The following is a 20,249-nucleotide window of genomic DNA, read 5'->3' on the forward strand; positions in this document are numbered from 1 at the left end:
ATGGGAGCCAAAATTTGGGCCTGAGATGCCTATTTGGTGCTTTTCATGAACATTTTCTCTTAACGGTGATGAAAGGCTGGGATTTTGGGTGCCGAGCGGAGGTCAACGTTATAGTCAATTTGTTCGCGATCCCCGTGGATTTTCAGCCCCTGGATGAGTTGGGGCCCAAAGCCTAAATATAGGGCCGGCTGAGGGTGATTTTCGTGGTTCTGACACGATGTAACGTGGCATCAGTTCAGGCATCTGGGCTCAGATGAGCCGATAAATTGCATCGAATGACCATTGGCATTGGGACTGAAACCCGGGTCGACCCGGGTTGGCTAACCCCATCTGATATTGGCACCAAATATACGCATACAATGGAGGAAATAAATCTCCATAGGTCATTTCTGGAACCAAATCAGCCCCAAATGGGTGCAAGTTGGGATGGCCTAGAGGACAGGTATTTCGGTCCCCCACAGTCTTCAAATGTACGAGCTGATGGGCCATCTTACCAATCCACCATGGCATGAAAAGGTGGATTGGTAAGGGCATGGGCCCGGGCCAGGATGATGGGTGCCATTCTGGGCGCTTGCTGGGTATATGCCTGTGGCAACACTGCCCTCGGACTGACTGAGCCGTGATCGTCGACCAGCCGACCGGCCCAAGGCTTGACTTTTGAGTCGAGCGAGCGAGCGAGCGAGCCATATGTCTGTCTCTGGCTCTATCGCTCTATCGTTCTATCCCTACGTACGTATCGTTGTCTGTGTATGTGGTGGATTGATGAGTCGTCGTACAACGTCCAATGGCTGACAGATATTAATTCCCAGCCAGCCAGCCAGCCATCCTCCTCCCTCCCCTATTGACATTGAGCCAATCACGGTGATCACGAACGGCGTGATTGAAAGCCAGAACCCGCACAACCCACCCACCCACCAGAGCCGGAGCCTGTCACGGGCAGTGAGTGAGTGAGTCAGTGTGTGAGTCAGTGTGTGAGCAGCCGGAAAGAAGAGTGGTCCGCCCTCTGGACTCAACCACACCTCCAGCATGTCGCAATTCGGCTTTGACGATAACCCGTTCGCGGCCCCGCCCTTGGTGACCCCTGGGTCGGCCGCCGCTGATCCATTTCAAGTACGTGCCCGGCCCCCTCTGGTGTGCCCTCTGGTGTGCCCTCTGGTGTGCCCTCTGGTGTGCCCTCTGGCCCCTCGATGAACGAACTCCCTGAATGCGCCCCAGAAGTCTAAGGGAGTTCGAGAGATTGATGGATTGATAGACAGATAGATGAATAGAGAAACAGATGGATCGAGTTCTAGATGGTTCGAAAGAGAGAGATGACAGGCCGGCCTGGACCACCAGTTTTAGACCGGATGATTTCATACGATTTCTGGCGGGTCATACGGTTCGTTCGTGGGATAATGGATCATGTGGGGACAGCCCGCCTTATGGCCTCGCCAGCGTAGCGCAGGCACCCACTTAATGCCATCGGAAGGACGAATGTCACTTGGGCTTGGAAATACAGTTTGGGATTTGGGTCCAAATGGGGGTTTTAAAGTGACGAAAATCAGCCCAAATAAGTTCCGAAAACGTAAAAATAAGTTTAAAAAAAGTGAAAAAGTTTTTTCAGGAACAAATTGCTTGATAATTTTTTCCGCCATCTGCTTGCTCATAAAGCTCGGTCCAATCCGATCTTGGCCCTCAGTCTCGTCTGTTGTAAAGGGATCTGCTGTGCTTGGCTGCAGTTCTCCTCTTACCAACAGTTTGAGGATGGACACCCAAAGACTCACCCACTTTTCTGGGCCTCTTGCCCGTCTTCTGCAGGCCCTTAGTTTTGGTTCTGACATCAAGACAGCCCTCACTGGCAATGTAGTACATTATATGGGTGGCCAATCGTAGGAAGGTTACCACCTGCCTTGGAATAAAATTTGATCATTTCCAGTATGACACTACTGTATGTGTTCAACACTTCCTCACTTCCTCTCAATGAAAGCTTGAGGTTCAATGTCAACCAAATCTTTAAGCGGGGACAAATATTGACCCAAATTCTTTTTTCTCACTCAATTTCCCTTCAACATGACCAAAACCCTTCAATGTTCCGAAAATTCTCGGTTTTAGGTTATTTTATGATTCAAAACTCATAAAATAATTTTTGTGCCCAAAAATGGCCAAATTAGGTGAAAACTTAATTTTATTGTTTATTATTTAATTTACCCCAAAAAATCTCTTCACGACCCCTAGTCATGCATGATCCGTGAGCTCTGGTGAGTCAGGTTTGATTTAATGTCCAACTCCCTTCTTCCCGGTGCTTAGGATCCTTCGGTCCAAAAAGCGACCACGGGGGGCGGTCCGGGCGGACCCGTCGAGCCCCCCGCCCCGTCCGATTTGTCTGACTATAATCCATTTGAAGGCCAGAAGACGGTGGGACAATCGGCGGGGTCTGGCCCTGCTGTTATGAACGCCCAATCCCCACAGCCTCAAGTGCCACCGCCCATTACCACCGCCGATTTTCAGGTAAGCGCCCCCCCCTCACTCATGACCTGGCTCAACCAGGCTATCATTCAACCGTAGGACTTAGATCTAGTATCGCTGGGACTCAACCCAAACCTAATCTCTGTATATCACTGGAAGCGTCTGTACCTCTTTGACGGCCCCAGCTGGGTTGTTTAATCCAGGAATCGGCCCCAAACGTAAATTTGGAAATGTGGCTCGGGCAATGGTTATTATGGATGTTTATGATTTGAACTAATGTGGAGACTCTGGCTTTCTCTCTATGTCTATTGGGGCTAATGTTTTCCGTCTCGTTCTTGTCCGCCTTCTCTTTTCTTCCTCGTCACTCGAACTTCCATGGATTTTTTCATCCATCCATCCATCATCCAATCCATCCAATGCATATCGTGCGTAATCTCGGCTCTCGGTTGTCTGTCTCATGGTGATCTCGTGCTCTGGTTGCTCTGTCCACGCCCCCATCGTAGGCGTTGCAGGTAAGGAGGCACCGGTCCCACTCGAAGACCATGGGACGCTTCTCGATCCGATCATTAGCCTTGGCCGATGGATAATTGTTGAGAGCGAAAACCCGAACCCATGCGATATCTAGCGATATCTATCCATGTCAAGTTTTTCGTCTTTGCAGCGTCGTCAAGAGGAGTTGGAGGAACGAGCCCGAGATTTGGAACGCCGAGAGCAAGAGTTGCGAAATGCGCCCTACAATGGTAAAAAGAAAACAACAACACATCGATTGATTTAGTGAATTGATGGGAAGCATTCCTTTAAGAGTATTTTCTCTGGCATTCCCCTTATAGCGAGGACCAATAATTGGCCTCCGGTTCCTAGCTTCTGTCCATTCCAGCCGTGCTTTTACCAAGATATCAATGTGGACATTCCTGTGGAGTTTCAAAAGATTGTCAATTACCTGTATTATCTATGGGTTGGTAAGTGATATACTCGATGTGATGCGTTCAAGGTGTGCCTGGCATTATTTTAAAACCCCTCTTATCTTGTCATTCATGCCTCCGCTTTTTGTGACCTGTCAGCTCATGTGAGTCTGCTCTTCTCGAACATGATCGTGGGATTGTTGTACTTATTCGTGGGAGGCGATTGGGGTGGTACGTTTGTGGGATCCACCATCTATTTCCTCATCTTCTCGCCCCTCTCCTTCATCTGTTGGTTCAGACCCGCCTACAAGGCGTTCCGGTACTTATCGATCATCGGTTTCGCCATGAATTTATTGTTATCATTGATGGCCTCCCTACTCTTTCCAATAGCGATGACAGTTCGTTTAACTTCATGGTGTTCTTCTTCGTCTTCTTCTTCCAATTCATCATGAGCGTCTTGAGCAGTTTGGGAATTGGAGACACCGGATCATGGTAAGAAACAGCTGAACCGACTGCATTCTATCTATAAGCAATAATGATAATAATAATGATAATAATAATGATAATAATGATAATGATAATGATAATAATAATAACAATAATCTGAGCCGTTTTCCTTGTCTCTTTTGTTGAAGCGGTTTGATTACGGGCATTCGACAGATCACTAACAGCGAATCTACGGGTGGACAAGTATTTGTTGGCGTGCTGATGTTGATAACGGCCGTCGGGTTTGCCGTTGCGGCTGTCGCCCAATTCTTCATGTTAACCAAGGTAAGCGGATTGCTTCAATTTCTCCCAAATGGCGGCACTCAACAACAAATCGTGTGATTGTCTCCCTCTAGGTTCATCGTCTGTACAAAGCGTCGGATTGCACCGTGGCGAAGGCCCAAGCCGAATTCGCATCGGGCGTGATGAAGAACGAGGGTGTGCAAAGAGCCGCTGCTGAGGCCGCCCGACAATCCGCGGCCAACGCATTTAACAATCCCAATAATGGTGGCACGCCCATGGGCAACAATCGGTACTAAAACAATTCATATCATCCTAACTCCCTCCACACACCCACACACACCCCAACACTTTACAACACGATGAGCTTGTTCTATTGCTCGAAGCAAAGTGTCGGAAGACCGAGGAAGAGATCCATCGTGCAAGCCATACAGAAACAAATCAGTTAATTTAAAATAAACGAACCCGTTGTAATTGGTGTACACATGCTGATTGGAAAACATTTGTCACTGACCTTGTTTCTCTTGACCTTCTAGCTAGTGGACAGGCACTTGTCTCGTCTTGCAACTTCGACTAACCTGAACTGAAGATGGACTTTTTATCATATAAATCCGCGAGCGAAATCAATCCCTGGTCTGATTCTTCGTAATTCAGCCAAATCTTCGATCGTCTGCATTCGCACAGACACCTTGTGTCCTCGATCGTCGTTGCAATTGTCGTCAACTAAGCTAAGAGCTGATGAAGCATTCGATTCAACCGAGAGCGAAATCAATAATGTGATCATATCTACCGTAATATGCTTATTTATTCACATATACTACCTATTCCCTCGCCCAACACCTCCCCTCAACACAGTTTTTTGAAGCGCTTTACTTCAGCTGCACTCTAATCCTACCAAGCTTTGTACTTGTACGTGTAAAATAATCGTATTTCTACGGATGGTCGAAATGCTTTGGTTTCTAATCACACATGTGTATCTCATAGGTTTCTTGAGGTAAGATGTGACTTGTAGGATGTGACATGTCGCTCTAAATCGAAAATAAATGCCACCACTTCAGTGATTGGCTCAGGAATAATAAAGACATCCGTGTGCTGAAGAAATTCAAAAGAGTTCGTCTTAATTCTCAAACTGATGACTCAAAATCCCTACCCTAAACTATGTATCCTACCACCATTCGAACTAGTTAAACCCCATATCCAGTGCAGACCAATAGTTCTGGGCTACTCCTTCATAATCAAGTACGTGACTCTTACCTTTGAGCTCGATGGCCAGCCTAGGCCAAAGCAGCCCAATAACAGTTGGAGTTGAAGCAATCCGTACCAAAAGTCTATCTCGTCCATCTAATAACTAAAAAACAAGCCCAGGATGCAAATAAACTTCAAAGATGCTTTTTTACTGTTATGGCATAATAAGGTATTTTAAGCGATTTGTTAAGCCGGGCACATATTTTAATAACACTTTACTCGTATTTCAGTGGATCAGCATCTGAAGAGTAATCCAAGTCTACATTTCTAGAAAAATCATAGGTGTTGTCGATACAACAGCTTTGACTTGTCCGTGAAGTATTCAAGTATATTTTGGTCGTTTTCAAGGCAAAAATTGTCGGATTATTGTTTTTACCAAGTTTTTGGTCCTTGGGGGCTCAGAAATATACACTCTTACCCTTACATCAACGAAATATTTATCCGCCACATTGGTGTCAAAAGCCTCGCACGTTTAAATGTGCGGCTGCCAATTCTTACGGGACTATCACGGGGTCCGTTTTCTCGTGTCTTATGTTCCATGATAGTAATGATATGAGTCCATCTCGTTCAATCCTCCTTGCCTCATAGCTAACGATTGGTCGATTTGGTGCATAAAAACAAAATTTTTCAAAATGAGACATGTGAGGAATTGAGCTACTATACAACCAGATTCAAATTTGCACGAGACTTCGTTTCATTATTACGACTGTATAGGTGATTTTTTGTCTGTACTTGAGCCCCAAAAATTTTTGCACTTGGATCAGACTTGCAATATTTATTTTCAGGTTCAATAAAAAAAATGAAGACCCTGTTGGAGGTCCCTCTGTAGGAGCATATTGTTGGCAAAGTGTATTTCATTGCTTGGAAATCTCATTGTAGATTTCAATGTAGGGAGTGTATCATGGCAGAGTTCCCTCAGATGAAGAAAGATCTTCCTTTAACAGATTTCCTTTTTGGGGAAAAATCTTCATTGGCGAGCTGAGATATCGGCGACTTTATCATGGCGAGGTCTTCTGTGGCGGAAGTGCATGTTGCGGGTTTTTTGGCTGGCGGAGATCCCCGTTGGCGGAGTTTACCATGGTGGAGATTGCCGTTGGTGGAGTTCGATGTGGGGGAGTGTAATGCTGAAGATGATTTTCCCCATCTCAAGCTGGCTCATTTGAGATGGGAAATTGAAAACGATCCGGAGTGCCAGAGCTTGATGAATGTGCTCGTGAATGGATTTCCGGAGGAGCGATCTGACCTCCCAGAACAGATTCGCTCATTTTGGAATGTACGAGAACACCTTCATTTGGAAAACTCCTGGTGGTCGCATTCATTGGTAAAACAGACTATTCTTACGCCCTGGAATTTATCCTCAATTTTACATTCTCAATTTCCAACCCACCTTCGGTATCCTCTACAACTTCTTCTCCCTCTCATCAAAATTCAACACCTCAAGTTCCTCGTCGAAGTACCCGTGAGAAGAGACCCATCGAACTCACGAATGTTTCCACCTTTTCAACCAAGACGTATAAAAATGTTCTTTGATACTTCAATGTGGATTGCATCTTTGGTAAAGGGGGGGGGGAAGTGACGTGTGTGATGTTAGCAATCGACCGCTATGAGAATTCTCTGCATTTTCTGAAGAAGAGAAGATCAGAGATAAGAGAAAACACTCATGCATAGTAGTGTTATTACAACTCCTAGCGATGGGCCATTTCTTCTCATTGGTGGGCTAATCTAATTTTTTTTTTTTTTTTTTTTTTTGGTTTGGCACGGTTTTCTAACCGCTACAGGGAATGTAATCCCCAGTACTATCAAAATGAAAGATTATAATTCGTCTATTATTACCTTTCAATTTTTTATGATATTTGGTCTACCAACGAATTTGAGTGGGCAGACCGAGCTAGTCCTTGAATGTAGGGTTGATCTGGAATGCTATCTAAAAAATTGTCCAAGTCTGACTTGAAAGATGCTACCGGATCAACAAGGCCTACGTATTCCTTACGGATATTAGAGGAAGCAAATTAAACAATGAAGGAGCCCGGAGAAAGAAGAGATGAGAATGATTGCAACAATTTTACTAGCAGAATAAACAGGACAAGATAAAAAAGCCCCCCCCATATAAAAAAAAAAAAAAAAACATGCTTGATCCGTCAAACCTGCCTAGAAAATGATTTCATACTTGAAGAGTCTAAAGTATGCCATGTAACACTTTTTGGCATTGAAATATCCACTTGGCGGCCCTGATTTTCTCTCTTTCCGGTAGGGTGGCTTCACTTCCCTACTAGTACGAAGACGACCATGACAAAAAACTTGCATAGGAGAGAAATGATTCCTGGGATTCCATGTCCAAACCTCGGGCTGATACCAACGCCCTTGGGCACTCCGTAACTGGGAATGATTTCTTCCATGAACCAATTTTTAAGAGCTGGAATTGGTGTCCCCCCAAAATTGGCCCAATATGAGTTTTCTGTCTTATACCTGGCCTAACTTTTGTGCTTTACAGTCAAATTGGAATTTTATTTTTCTATGCTGCTCCTCTAGCTTACACGGAGAGAAGTCCTTTTCATCACGAGCTCCTTTAGCCGCAACCTAGCGCGCGCTCTCGAAGTGGGCAAAAGCCCCGGCAAACGGTCAGCATGAAGACTCGATCCAGGGTCCTCCAGGCTCTTGGCAACCATCTCTCTCTCTTCAACACTTAAGGCTGATGATCTAGCAAGACAATTGGCTGATAGTCCTGGGCGCCAATTCTGGGCTTGAGGAGGGGCACATGTTCTAGACTTTGTAAATCAATCCGTATTTGTAACTGATATGTGGGAACGGGCGCCATTATGGTAAGGCTCGGGAACGGATATAGCGGTTTCCCTCATCTTAATCGTAAATAGTGGCACCGTCCTCTTCTCAATGGTCTGTCCATCCTGAATCCTAGCTGATATTGGGCAACCCTTGTCCGGATTAATCTGGTAGATGAGGCAATCCCAACCTGTTGGAGGCACCTCATCATAAGTTTTATGAAAATCTGTCACCTAACCGCAGATGCGGTCCCGGGGTGGATCTCCATGTCCGGGGTCAACCATTTGGATTGGTTCCAATGAGATCTTGTCCAGATTTTAGGCGTAGTTGAACCCGGTTTTTGGGCAGGCGTGTAAATGAGCATGCTCAACCTCCTCGCCCGGCATGTCCCCCGGGAGGGTAGAGCATGGCACTGCTTTCATGGTGTTTGTTCTGGACAGTAAAATATAAGCCACAGTCACAAAAAAAACAGTATAAATTGAAGTCGAAAGCTTTCTTTTGATGTATCATGATTCATGAAACACGATGTTGCAAGACTACGTGATACCGAAAGCCGTGTTTGAAAAATAGGCCCAATCTTCTTGGGACACGGGGTACGTAACAAGGTTGCAACTATTTGAAGAAGAAGAATCTGAAGAAACGTTGCCTTTTTGGACGAAGTTCAATTTCAAAGTAGGAAAATTGCACAAAATGTGGGAAAATGTGAAAACAGTCCAAAAATGCAAAAAGAGGTGAAAATGCAGAAACAGAAAAACTACTTGTTAGTATTCAGCCCTTTTTGGTCTCTGTATTACCAATGGCTGTTACCAGATGATAGATACTTGACCGTATTTCATATTTTTTTAATTAAACTTCTTTTTTTCTGCTTTAACAAAAGTTGAGATTTCTTTCTGGTAATGCTTTTAATTGATACAATGTCAAAGTATACAATTGATTCTCGACTGGAGCCCAATGTTATTGTTGGAGGCAGTTTTGTTCACAAAATGAATTTGATTGTGGGTTAAATCAAAGCCATGACGGTAGCTAGAGCTCAACTGTAGATCCCTCTCTTTTTTGCTGACTTTTCCCAACAGGAGACACAGAGTTCAACATGATATTTGATTTGTTGGTTCACCATATATTGTATGAAGTTTATAAGTTAGGAATCAGACAAGTCACAATCTTGTATTTTGATACTACAGTGGTAAAGCATATGAAATCCAAACCAAACTAAAAGACAAAATTGCTGAAATCTTGGTTTTGGCTGTTGCATGGAAGTAAATAAGCACGTCCCCAATAAGGAAAACATGTTCAGAAGGAAGGAGAGTACTACCTAAATGACAAAATGGCTAAACGCGCACTAAAATGTAAAATAATGAACAAGATACAAGTTGGAAGACTCAAATAGTGGAAAAATGTTAATAAGGCTAAAATGTTTTTTTTTGTCGAAAATGCACTAGATATAGCAAAGTGATTTTTCAAGTTTTGAATTATTTTCGCGGTTTATTTATCACTTTCTTTAGCGTATCGCTTTATACGAAATGTATCACCTACTGATTATTTAGGCTCTACGATGTCCAAGAGTGCTTCTTGGGTTTTCAAGGTCCGGCCCGTTGGTCACCCTAATTCAAGCACAGCGCCAAGAGCGGTCCTTTTATGGAGGAATCTGGCATGTTTTTTTGCTTTTGCAAGTGACACTTCCTTTGAGGATCTTTTTGCAAGATGTGGGTTGTGTTAATATGGAAATGTCTGGTTGTCTGGTCATGCAAAATGGCGCATGAATTCATTCAAAACTATGTTGGGCTAACTGATCATTCTTTAAGTGAGTTCAAAACCCGTGGCTGGAAGTTATTATGGCAGAACATGCCTTTTAATCTTCATATTGCTTGGTATAGGAGGCATAGATAGCCCTTACAGCCATCAGAACGTGTGAGTACAAGTTAAATTGAACTTTTTGTGACACTCGGGTAAGTCTTGGGCAAGTTTGTAGTCCATACAGACGATATTTATCTGAAAGTTCATGCCGGGCCTAGTCATGACAACCACCAGATGTGGGAGGTAGCTACAATGATGGGGTGATACTTGTGAATGCTTTGGGTGGCATGTTTTCGGCCCGATCTGGAGCGCATATGACTTGTTCTGGCACGTTTCAAGCGATATTTTGGCCGCTTGTGAGCTCAGAGCGCTGGCCTCCCTGATTGGAACGTGTGACGAACAGCTACATTTCAGCATTACCGAAACCACGTGGTGGCATAGATTGACTCCGTGGTCCGAGAATCCGAATCAACATGGAAAAGAATCGCTATCCCTTGCCGGTGACATTGCTGTCCGGCTTTTTGGGCTCGGGTAAGACCACTCTGCTCAAGCACATCCTGGAGAGCCGCGATCCCAACCTGAAAGTGGCTGTCTTGGTCAACGACATGGCCGAACTCAATATTGATGCTGCCTTGGTGAAGAACGCTAATGTGCTTCAGCAGCAGGAGAAGATGATTGAGATGCACAACGGCTGCATCTGCTGCACTTTGCGCGAAGATCTGCTCCTGGAATTGACCCGGCTGGCCTTGTCCAATCACTTTGACGCCATCCTCATTGAAAGCACGGGCGTGAGTGAGCCGCAACAAGTGGCCGAGACGTTCACGTTCGACTTTGAGCATGACCACGACCACGATGGGGAACACGACCACGATGGGGAACACGACCACGACCATGAGAAAGAACATCCAGGCCAAAATGACCAGGATCAAGAAGCCCTGTCTGACAAGATCAAGGCCCAGACTGAGAAACGGCAGGACATGTTGGAGGAGTTGGGCGAAGCCTTGGCGCAAGTGGGTCAGGTCATCGGACACAAGCCTCACAGCCTGAATGATATCACCCGATTGGACACGTGTGTGACCGTGATCGATTGCCAAGCCTTCAGTGGCGACATCACTTCGTGTACCACACTCTTGGAGCGTTATCACGAAAAGGGGGGCGTGGACGAGGAGGATGATCGTAACATCGCTGAGCTCTTTATCGATCAAATCGAATTTGCCAACGTGGTATTGTTGAACAAGACTGATCTCGTGCAAGAGAAAGAAATCCAGGCCATCCGACAGTTGGTTCACGTGCTCAATCCCACGGCCAAGGTGGTCCTTACCCAACATTCGAAAGTGCCTTGTGAAGCCATCGTGAACACGGGTCTCTTCAATATGGACGAAGCTGCCCGTAGTGCGGGATGGCTCAAATCCTTGCTGGAAGATATCAAACCCGAAACGGAAGAATACGGCATCAGCAGCTTCGTTTATCGGGCTCGAACGCCTTTTCATCCGCGACGAATCTTTCAGTTCCTGGAGAAGTTGTTCCTCTTGGAATTGGTCACGTATGACGACGACGAAGAAGAAAAGGTCATGAATGAGGGTGAATCCGAAGCTGCCACCGACGTGGCCAGAGATAAACCCATTGAGAATGAAGAAGAAGACGACCAGGCCAAGGACGAGAAACTGAGTGACGAGGCGGCGAAAGCGAAACGTGATGCCACCTATGCTAAATGCCAGAAATATATGAAGACCAACTTTGGCCAAATCTTTCGTTCCAAAGGTTTCATGTGGTTTGCCGGTCGGGATTTTCAACATGCCGAGTGGAGTCAGGCCGGAGCCAATGGAGAAGTCTCTTGTGGCGGTCCCTGGATGGGCGTGATGCCCCCAGAGGCGTTCCCTGAAAAGGACACGGATGCTGCTCGTCTGATCGAGAAAGACATGGTGCCCGGTTTGATCCAGGATCGGAGGCAGGAGCTCGTGTTTATCGGCCAAGAGCTCAAGAAAGAGGCTCTCATCAAGGCCTTGGATGAATGTCTGCTGAAGCCGGAGGACAACCCCAAGTCCAAAGTGGCCAAAGGAACAAGTGAGGATGAGAGGAAGAATGCTTGGAAATTTGGTTGGAAACCTAAGGATCCTGAAACGGATGGTGACTTGTTACCGCCTTGGCCGAGTGTTGAAGATCAATTAATGTTCTTCACTGATAATGACGACCATGAGGAGGAGGAGGAGGAAGGAAAAAAATCCGTTCCGTGAAATGCAGCCAATTAATATCAATACAACCAAGCAAATGTTGGCTGGAAATGCAGCCAATTAATATCAATACAACCAAGCAAATGTTGGCTGAATTGTAGAGGCCGTCAGACCTGGAGAGGAAAGCTCCATAATATCTCGCTAGAAGACGTTTGAGCTTCGCGTTACCGCCTAATCAGATCCATATCCGCAGAGAGAGTGTTTAATCAATTCCCTTTTCCATGTTCAAGTACTTGCTTTGGAGGTAATGTCATTTAGCGCGATTTCAAAAAGCTTCCCTCTCTAGTGCTAAACCGACGCCAAACTAATGCCATGCCACTACGCTGAATTCTTTTACAATAACTTGATTAAATGCAGAATTGAATTTTATTCTACTTATATGAATTCCATGACAAAACCATTTACATGTAGAAAATATCTCGAGTAAGTGTTTATGACTTTGCTTCAAAATTAGCTAATGAGCATTTATATATTTTTTCTGTTTTTGTCTGCATATAATGTTGATAATCCATTCAATTTTTCAAATGGGCTTGTGTATGATATGATTCATGTCCCAAATTCTCAATCTTGACATTATCAGCAAGACAATTTCTCGTCCTTCGGTATTCTTGATCATACTATCTCAAGGATAAAACTCTTGATACAAGGTCGGAAACCAAGTGCAGTCTAGAATTGGTCTGTTGCTTATCGTAACAGGGTTGTTAGGGCTTTGTTTCGATTTCAAAATCTCGATTCTATCATTGTAAGGGCTGTTTTACACTAGGATGGAATATCGAGATTGAATCCGCTTTGAGTATTCAAGTAGGACTAGTGTTGGGGCGAGTTTTTGGTGTTTGAGTGTATTTGTTCGACTTAGGTACAGTGAAAGACTGGAGTCTTTTGTCCAACTCGCCCCAGCACTACTCCAACTTCAATCCTCAAACCGGATTCAATCTCGGTTTTCCATCTTAGTGTAAAGCCGCCCTAAATCTAGTGCCTCTTCCTTCTATTGTTAGGATATCTCAAACTACAGACATATTTTTGGATGAAACTCATTAAAAACATGGCCATGCACTGATTTTTCCGAAAATAAGACAAAGGGTACACATGACCTAAGCTGTCTAAAGCAAAAATTGGTTTACCTAACTTTTCTCAGAGCTTTCAACTGCACCTTTCCTAATTACATTAGTCATTTTCATCATAAACTTATAACATGTCATCATGTTCATGAAAAAGGGCACATGAAATGGAATGTTAACTCTAAAATGTTGTATAAATGGAATTGTATGGGGAAACAGGACCTTTATGAGGGCAAAGTATTGAATATCAATGTTTTGAAGTAGGGCTGGGTGGTCTTTCATTTATGCTTAATGATTTTGTGCCCAAGTGTCGTAACTAAAATAACTATAAAATTTCAAAACTATAATTGGCATTGTCTCAAGAAATTGCTACTAACTTCATCAATCTAAAATGTAACTAAATCTAGTTTGTAGATGAAAACATCCAGTCGATTAAAAAAAGTGAGGTGATAACAAAAAACGTAGATTTCATACGATGGTTTGGTTTTTTCTTGTTCACTTTGCTCTCGAGTATTCACTTTGCTCTCAGATCTGCCTGGGTGCGACAGATGCCAATAAAATCACGCAACTTTGACTACCCAGCCTCCACTATGTAGCCTCAACTAGAGCCACTCTAGTAGAAGAGTACATCTACCTAGAGATCCAGGGTCCCTACATTTACCTAACCATTGCCTTGTATGAATATGGACTATGAATGCCTTTCCAACCATACAGCCAGCCCTTGGTCAGAGCATGAACAACAGGAATATGGACGGGGACGCTTGGTTTGGGAATAAGCTTTTCGCGATTAAGTTAACGCATTATGTTCTTCTTCAAATGAGAATGATCCCAGGCTACAACAATTACTCATTTCAATTTTCAGCTCGATCGAGCGACTGGATCAAAAGTTATGCCGTCTCAAAAGGCACTACAAAGCTCTTCCACGAATGAACGAACTAGCCCTCTTGTGGTAATTGATTACCAGAAGAGGGCTAAGTCATTCATTCTGTGCTCTGTTATGTACTGCACTTTGAGAGGGCATAACTTTGGACCCAGTCGTTTGATTGAGCTGACATTTGAAATACGCCATCGCAGGGATCTGGGGCCAGACTTATTTGAAGAAGAATTTAATTCATTGACTCGAATTGGAGTTGCTAATTTTCAACCTTACCATCCCCGTCCGTATTCCAGTGGTTCATGGTCAGAGCAACTCTGGGCCAATTTTCAAAAAGATAGAAATGAAAAAAAGAAACCTAGATCTCAATTAAAGGCAAAATATCTTGAGTTCGTTTATTTGTAGACCAGGTTGTTCCAAAGTTGTTTTGTTTTGACTATTGTCAAAAGCTGATGTAGGTGATTGAGATCAAGTAAAAAATTCAAATGTGATATAGTAATTACTGTACATGACTTTGATCTCAGCCCCTGAGCATGATTTTGTTCCAAATTTGACAAGATCCATCAGAATCACAAGAGCTTTTAGAGTTTTGGAATTAAGTAAATGGTTTAGGAGATACATAATTTTCGTCCCCGTCTCTAGAAGTTCGTGACTCAACAAAAATTGCTAAAAATGTGCTTAGACGCATGAGGCTAACTATGGAAATTGCAAAATCAAGGAGGAAAGTGTCGTATTCCCCATGGGCACTATTATAAAGCATTTAAAGTATTTTGCCCTTTGATTAAATCTGAGTGCTGTCTGCTTTGCTTGCCAACTTACCAATGGATCTCGTGAGCAAGTACTAGAGGGCTTGTCAGAGAAAAGTCACTCCAAGCAAGCCACTTGAGACTTTGCTTTGAACACATTTTGGTAGTTGGGCAGCAGGGTGTCGGGCTGATCGACCTCTCTTGCGTTACTCAGTTTCAAACAAGCGGACAAGCGAGCCATCAACTCACTGGCTCCCTGAATTCGGAGCTTGATTTTGAAAATCACGTAACTAAACGTGTTCAAAGCCGATCCCCATTGCACACACTAGGCAGCCGCGAGGGAGCCAAAAAATCTCAGATATCTCGTGAGTGTCGTTTCTCTGACTAGCCCTCTAGCAAGTACCCTACTTGGACTCCACGCATAAAATCCAGGAAATTTGAGGCTTCGTGATTTTATCGTTATCTTGCGCTCATAATCGCATTAAGCAGATCCGGTGCGAGAAAAAAACTCTAGATCATCTTGCTGGTCACCAAGCAGCTAAGGTGTCCAATTTTTGTTGTGGACCGTTAAGGTCAAGAGTACTCTACTAGGGGCTCATTACCTTTATATTTAATTGCTTTCATTCTCAAAAAAAATCTAATTGTACAAGGATGGAGCCCGATGAATTTCATTAAAAGAAACTATTGAAAAACTCATTTCCAAATCATAAATGATCTTATCCACGAACTTCAAGAAACATCTCTAGAAGTTTGTGTCTTATCTTCAAACGGACTTTCAGAGTCCGATTTTGGTACTTTAGTTGCGTGATTATCAATTTGGAGCATTGCGTTACGGAATCATCACTGCCATCCTCAACACAATGATTCATCCAAAGAACATCTTTTTTTACCCTTGCCTTACATTCGTCTCGTTTTTTGATAAGATAGGAATGGATTGAGTAGGGCTCTGAATCTAGAAGAGAACAAAAGTGAGACCAGTGCACCATAGGAATTTAATTTTAATTCCTTTACAAAACAATAAGTTTAACTGGGCCCCAGATCCAAATCAAACGCGTTTACATAATATTCTCTGATTGTACTTGTCATATACGGCTTTAGCTACCCTTCAGGCACCCTTTAACGTACTTTTAATGTTGCAAATGCCAGTTGTTGAGCCACTTTCTATATTTCTATTGGAAAATACCTAGTTTGAATCTGGTGTTTCTGTGATTGCAGATAAGGATGCCTGAAAAGTAATTTAAACCTTAGAACTAACTCTTAAAGCATAAACATTTACAAAAATGTGTTTGGTTTGGATCCGGGATCCATGTAAACTTAATTTTTTGGAACAGAATTGAAGGTTCAAAATTAACTGCATTGGTGCTCTGACCTCACTGTTGCACTCTTTTAATACAGGGCACTAGGATTGAGTACAAAGAGAATGAAACTATGTAAGACCAATATTTAAATGAGTGAAACAGGCCAAGCTGAAATTTCTATGAGATGTTGTAAAATGTGACAAGCGCCATTTTCGCATTTGTGAATTAACTTGAATGAAGTTTTACTCATTTCACAAACTTAGAATAGTTGATAGCTTATCAAAAATCATGGACCAATTGCTACATGAGCAAACATATCTAAAGACCTTTGTCTTAGTAACCAGGTGAGCAAAACCCTTTTCATAAGTCCACAGGGCTTAATTGTATGACTCTTGTGCATATACACATGCATGAAACTGAACATGCCATATTCAGCTTAAAACAAAATAATTGTCAATAATCAAGGAACAAGTTATTGACCCCTCGGTTCCTTTTAGCCTGTGGCTGGTTTGGCTTCGTCGTGTTATATTGAAAGTAATAAAGGTGGGGCTTCATGAAAACTGTTGAGGCGTGCATCAAAACCATCCATCAAACGTAAAGCCACGTTTTTGCAATCACATGACTAAAGTACCAAAATCGGACTCTGAAAGTCCGTTTGAGTCTTATCTTGGTCCAAAGGAGATATGTAACCCTTTGTTCTTTGGCCGCCTCATGACAACTCGTTGAATCAGAGATTGCCGTCTTAAGTCAGGACAGTATTTACGAGATTTGCCGTTCTTACATTCATAGGGTGTTGCAAAAGTAACGGATCACCTCCAGTGTTCTGATGTTTTGACTAATGACACTCATGTAAGATTCTTTTATAATCTTTAGTTTTGACTAGCGATGGGAAGGGGCCTTCAGTTGGATCGTTCCTTAGTCGAAGATTCACTCCATGGATCGAAGCAACTGGGCAAGTATTTTTTAGCCAGCGATGCTAACTCTTTCAAAATCGATACTAAAAAATGCTAATTGGAAATCGAAAGTGCTAGAAAAATGCTACTTTTTTTTAAACAAAAAACAAATTATTCGTGATGATCACGAAGGATATTTCAGTTTCAAAATTCAATTATATTTGGCACTCTTTGACAGGGGATGGTCAGGCAATTTTTTGAAATGTTTTACTTTTTGAAAAAAAAAATTGAAAAACACAAAAGTCTCAAGAAAAAGCCAGAGCAAAAATTGATGCAGTTGTGTATATGGTATTCTCACTCAAAAGCTCAACTAATTTTGAACCCTAAGACTTTGAAGGGGACAACAAAATTTGACAAAAGTTCTATTTAAGCAAATACTAAAAAAAATCGAAAAAAAAAATCTAAGCATTTGAACAAGGCTTTTTTGCACACAATTGAAAATTGTTCTTATCATCAAAAGATGTTCTTACTTAGTGAGATTAGATCATAGAAATAAGATATTTTGTTTTTTGTTGCGTCCATCATACTTCAAAGCCGACATTAGCAAGAGCTGTAATAAGTATCTTTAACCAAAAAACTCAAAAGGCGTCTTTCTCTAATTTGAATTCTCTTTACTATCTTTGAAACTTGTGATTTGGTTCACCTCACGGGTCCACCACTGGGTCTGAACGGCAAAGGGTTGACTTTGGGTCATAACTACGTCCCAATGGGATATCCAGGAAGGATTTGGACGTCTTTTTCCGTCAGCGGGCCGACATTTTGGTAGCATTGATTCTTGAGGATGAGATTGCTTATTCAGATTGTCTTTCCCCTCTCAAAATAATCACGGGAATATCGGTTTTGGTGACCGAGGATTTTTGCGATTACGTCCCATTAATTTCTGAGAATCGATTTCTCGAGAGTGTCTTTAAACCTCACAACTTTCCGAGACTTACGATGGATAGCGAGCGTTTGGCTGGCATTTGGTCAACATTTGACCGACAAACGGACTACACGATGGACAATTCAACGACTTCGTGATTTTTCACAAGATAAAAACATACATTTTCTTACACATTCTGTGCATCATTTATCCACATCATATTAAGATGATGTACTCGATTGTGCACGGAACAACTGTCGCGCTACTATTATAGGGCCTCCTTGTACATTGTCAATATTAGAATCATTTCCCCATCTCCTCATCCACCGTCATCTGACATGTTTTTGCAAGTTTTGCCTTGAAGAGGCAGCGAACACTCAATGACACTATTTTCCGTCTACAAGTTATACCTTAACGAGAAACTACACATGTCTTGGGAACCCTGTTCAATTCGTAATTGAAATTCCACTTACTTGCCGCGAGAGGCTTCCAAAAACAATGAACCTGTTTTTTGTATCCCATATTCCAAGGATTCGGAGGGTTGGAGAAAGGAGAACCAACCACCCAATAACAGCGGAAAAGTTCAAAAATGAATAATCAAAGAACAATTTATCCAACAAATCGGTGTTGTCACGGATCCAAGAATTGAGCAATAGCAAGTGATTACTTATCTGCGGGTTTTATTATGAACCTTCAAACGTCCCATTTTTTACAAAGTAGAACATGGTCCTTGCATTTTCTTCTGTTTCATAGCAACATCGACGGTAGTTCGTATTTTATATATGATTTGAAACACCCAAAAGGTCCGTTGAAGCAAACCAAAAACGATTTGGATCGTCGCTCAAAAGAGAGTAAGCAGTTCCCAAGCCCCGTTGAACTTGTTCATTTTCCTCCTCGTCGAGTTGATGGAACAATGGACAAGATCTCCGGGGATTAACTAGACGAGAGTAAGTTGATCAGCTTTTCCAGCATGAATTCCAGGATCAGGAGTGGAGTCAGCTGCTCCAAAGTGGAAGGCGTTGAAGAGTGTGAGTCGGAGGATCGGGATGTCAATGCGCTTCCTCCTGAAGTTTGCCAAGCGTCCGGATTCTTCCCTAAAACGACCAATCCAAGGTTTTAAGGTTCAACATTTGGATTGTTAGTTGAAAACCTGGCAATACCAAACTTGGCAAACGTGGGCGAACCACTTTAGTCTGATATCTTTGGATTCGAATTTACAATATGTAAACAAGTTACTTTTCCATTCAAAGTTACTTCAACACCGTTCTCACTTGTCCCCTAACATTAGAAGAGACTTTATTCTCGAATTAAAAGCTGTAAAGTGAGTAATGTATTTGATGGTGCTATAGCCCCAACCATGACACGGAGTGACACTGCAGTAATCAGGTGACATGGAATTTTTGTCGGGAAGGGTTCTCAATTTAGTGACAAATGAAGAGCACTCTCAAATCAGCGTTTCTTGAATTGCAACCCATATTTGACCAAATGCCTCGATGCAAAAAAATGCTTTTTGAGAGAAGTAGAAAAGAAGAAGTTTAGGCTTTCAGTATAGCTTGTTTTTTAATCCACATATGAAACTTTACTCATGTTAAGCGTGCAAATGGGCTCGTAAACAAAGACCATAAATATATTTCCAAGTGAGCCTCATAGTTTCATTTATAAATTTACATAAAAATTCGACGGGAAGTTGTCAGAAAACATTTCTTGGCACGTTAGTAATGCCAAAATATAAACGCGGATTCTGTTGAGAGCAATTGGTTATTTAGTATGGGATGTATTATTCTTGGACTACCCCGAAGCCATAAATCAGCTCCTTTATTGTTTTTCCTTTGAACCGATATGGTTAAGTAACGTACTCGTCAACTTGCCCCACCTTTTAGAATATGAAGAGTGATGGCCGCTTCCACCGTGTTTTCGGGAACACACTTGTATTGTCCCGAGTCTTTGGCAGTTGCCCTTTGAATGAGTAAATGACTGGATGTGCTTTCGCCTTTTTCTGTTACCACACTTACACCTCCACGAGGAGAATCATAGGAAATCACCTGAAAAGCAGGAAATAATAATGTTCACAGAGATTAGTTCGCAATATAGGGAAGGATCCAACCACCATAGGATTATGCCCACCTGTCCATTGTGATACCATTCTACATCGGGAGGAGGAGCTGGACTGAATTTGGCAATGCATGTCAAATTAATGGTTGAGCCACGATCTACGTGCATATCCGGACCGCCCAAGATGTCCGTCTGAGGTTCTGCGAACACATAATCGAAACGTAAGCTCACAGGGTTTGCTCTAAATTAGGGTTTCTCTTTTTTTCAATTTTCGACGGCTGATTG

At 42.8% G+C, this 20,249-nt stretch overlaps 3 protein-coding genes and 1 long non-coding RNA gene across 7 annotated transcripts in view; 2 read left to right on the top strand and 2 right to left on the bottom strand.

The window, feature by feature from the left end:
• Nucleotides 1-668: 668 nt before the first annotated feature.
• On the top strand, nt 669-4,945 carry LOC131879064 (secretory carrier-associated membrane protein 1-like). 3 transcript variants are annotated; one of them, XM_059225266.1, is made up of 9 exons: nt 669-1,110; nt 2,287-2,487; nt 3,107-3,185; nt 3,276-3,404; nt 3,507-3,666; nt 3,738-3,839; nt 3,983-4,118; nt 4,190-4,365; nt 4,610-4,945. In XM_059225266.1, the coding sequence occupies exons 1-9, from the start codon at nt 1,027-1,029 to the stop codon at nt 4,611-4,613; spliced, it is 1,071 nt and encodes a 356-aa protein (XP_059081249.1). In that variant the 5' UTR covers nt 669-1,026; the 3' UTR covers nt 4,614-4,945. The 3 variants fall into 3 exon arrangements, 2 of the variants coding, with proteins under 2 accessions (XP_059081249.1, XP_059081248.1); XR_009373087.1 differs by having other exon boundaries at nt 672-1,110; nt 4,190-4,543; XM_059225265.1 differs by lacking the exon at nt 4,610-4,945 and having other exon boundaries at nt 672-1,110; nt 4,190-4,547.
• Nucleotides 4,946-6,078: 1,133 nt separating this feature from the next.
• Nucleotides 6,079-8,639, bottom strand: LOC131879065 (uncharacterized). Its single transcript, XR_009373088.1, has 2 exons — nt 7,853-8,639; nt 6,079-6,941 (listed from the first exon to the last, which is right to left on the bottom strand). It is a non-coding gene; the product is annotated as an uncharacterized LOC131879065 (long non-coding RNA).
• A 1,389-nt stretch (nt 8,640-10,028) lies between these two features.
• Nucleotides 10,029-12,172, top strand: LOC131879369 (zinc-regulated GTPase metalloprotein activator 1-like). Its single transcript, XM_059225671.1, has one exon. The coding sequence runs from the start codon at nt 10,364-10,366 to the stop codon at nt 12,122-12,124; it is 1,761 nt and encodes a 586-aa protein (XP_059081654.1). The 5' UTR covers nt 10,029-10,363; the 3' UTR covers nt 12,125-12,172.
• Nucleotides 12,173-18,581: 6,409 nt separating this feature from the next.
• The window catches only part of LOC131879319 (zwei Ig domain protein zig-8-like), an 85,701-nt gene continuing 84,033 nt past the window's right edge, over nt 18,582-20,249 (bottom strand). For both annotated transcript variants that reach the window (XM_059225610.1, XM_059225609.1), the window contains exons 5-7: nt 20,037-20,164; nt 19,786-19,954; nt 18,582-19,006 (exon numbers count right to left, since the gene is read on the bottom strand). In XM_059225610.1, coding sequence (XP_059081593.1) covers nt 18,846-19,006; nt 19,786-19,954; nt 20,037-20,164 — 458 coding nt within the window. In that variant the 3' untranslated portion in view covers nt 18,582-18,845. The remainder of the gene's footprint in view (nt 19,007-19,785; nt 19,955-20,036; nt 20,165-20,249) is intronic.

This window comes from Tigriopus californicus, chromosome 4 (assembly GCF_007210705.1).
Source record: "Tigriopus californicus strain San Diego chromosome 4, Tcal_SD_v2.1, whole genome shotgun sequence".
Lineage (NCBI taxonomy): Eukaryota > Metazoa > Arthropoda > Copepoda > Harpacticoida > Harpacticidae > Tigriopus > Tigriopus californicus.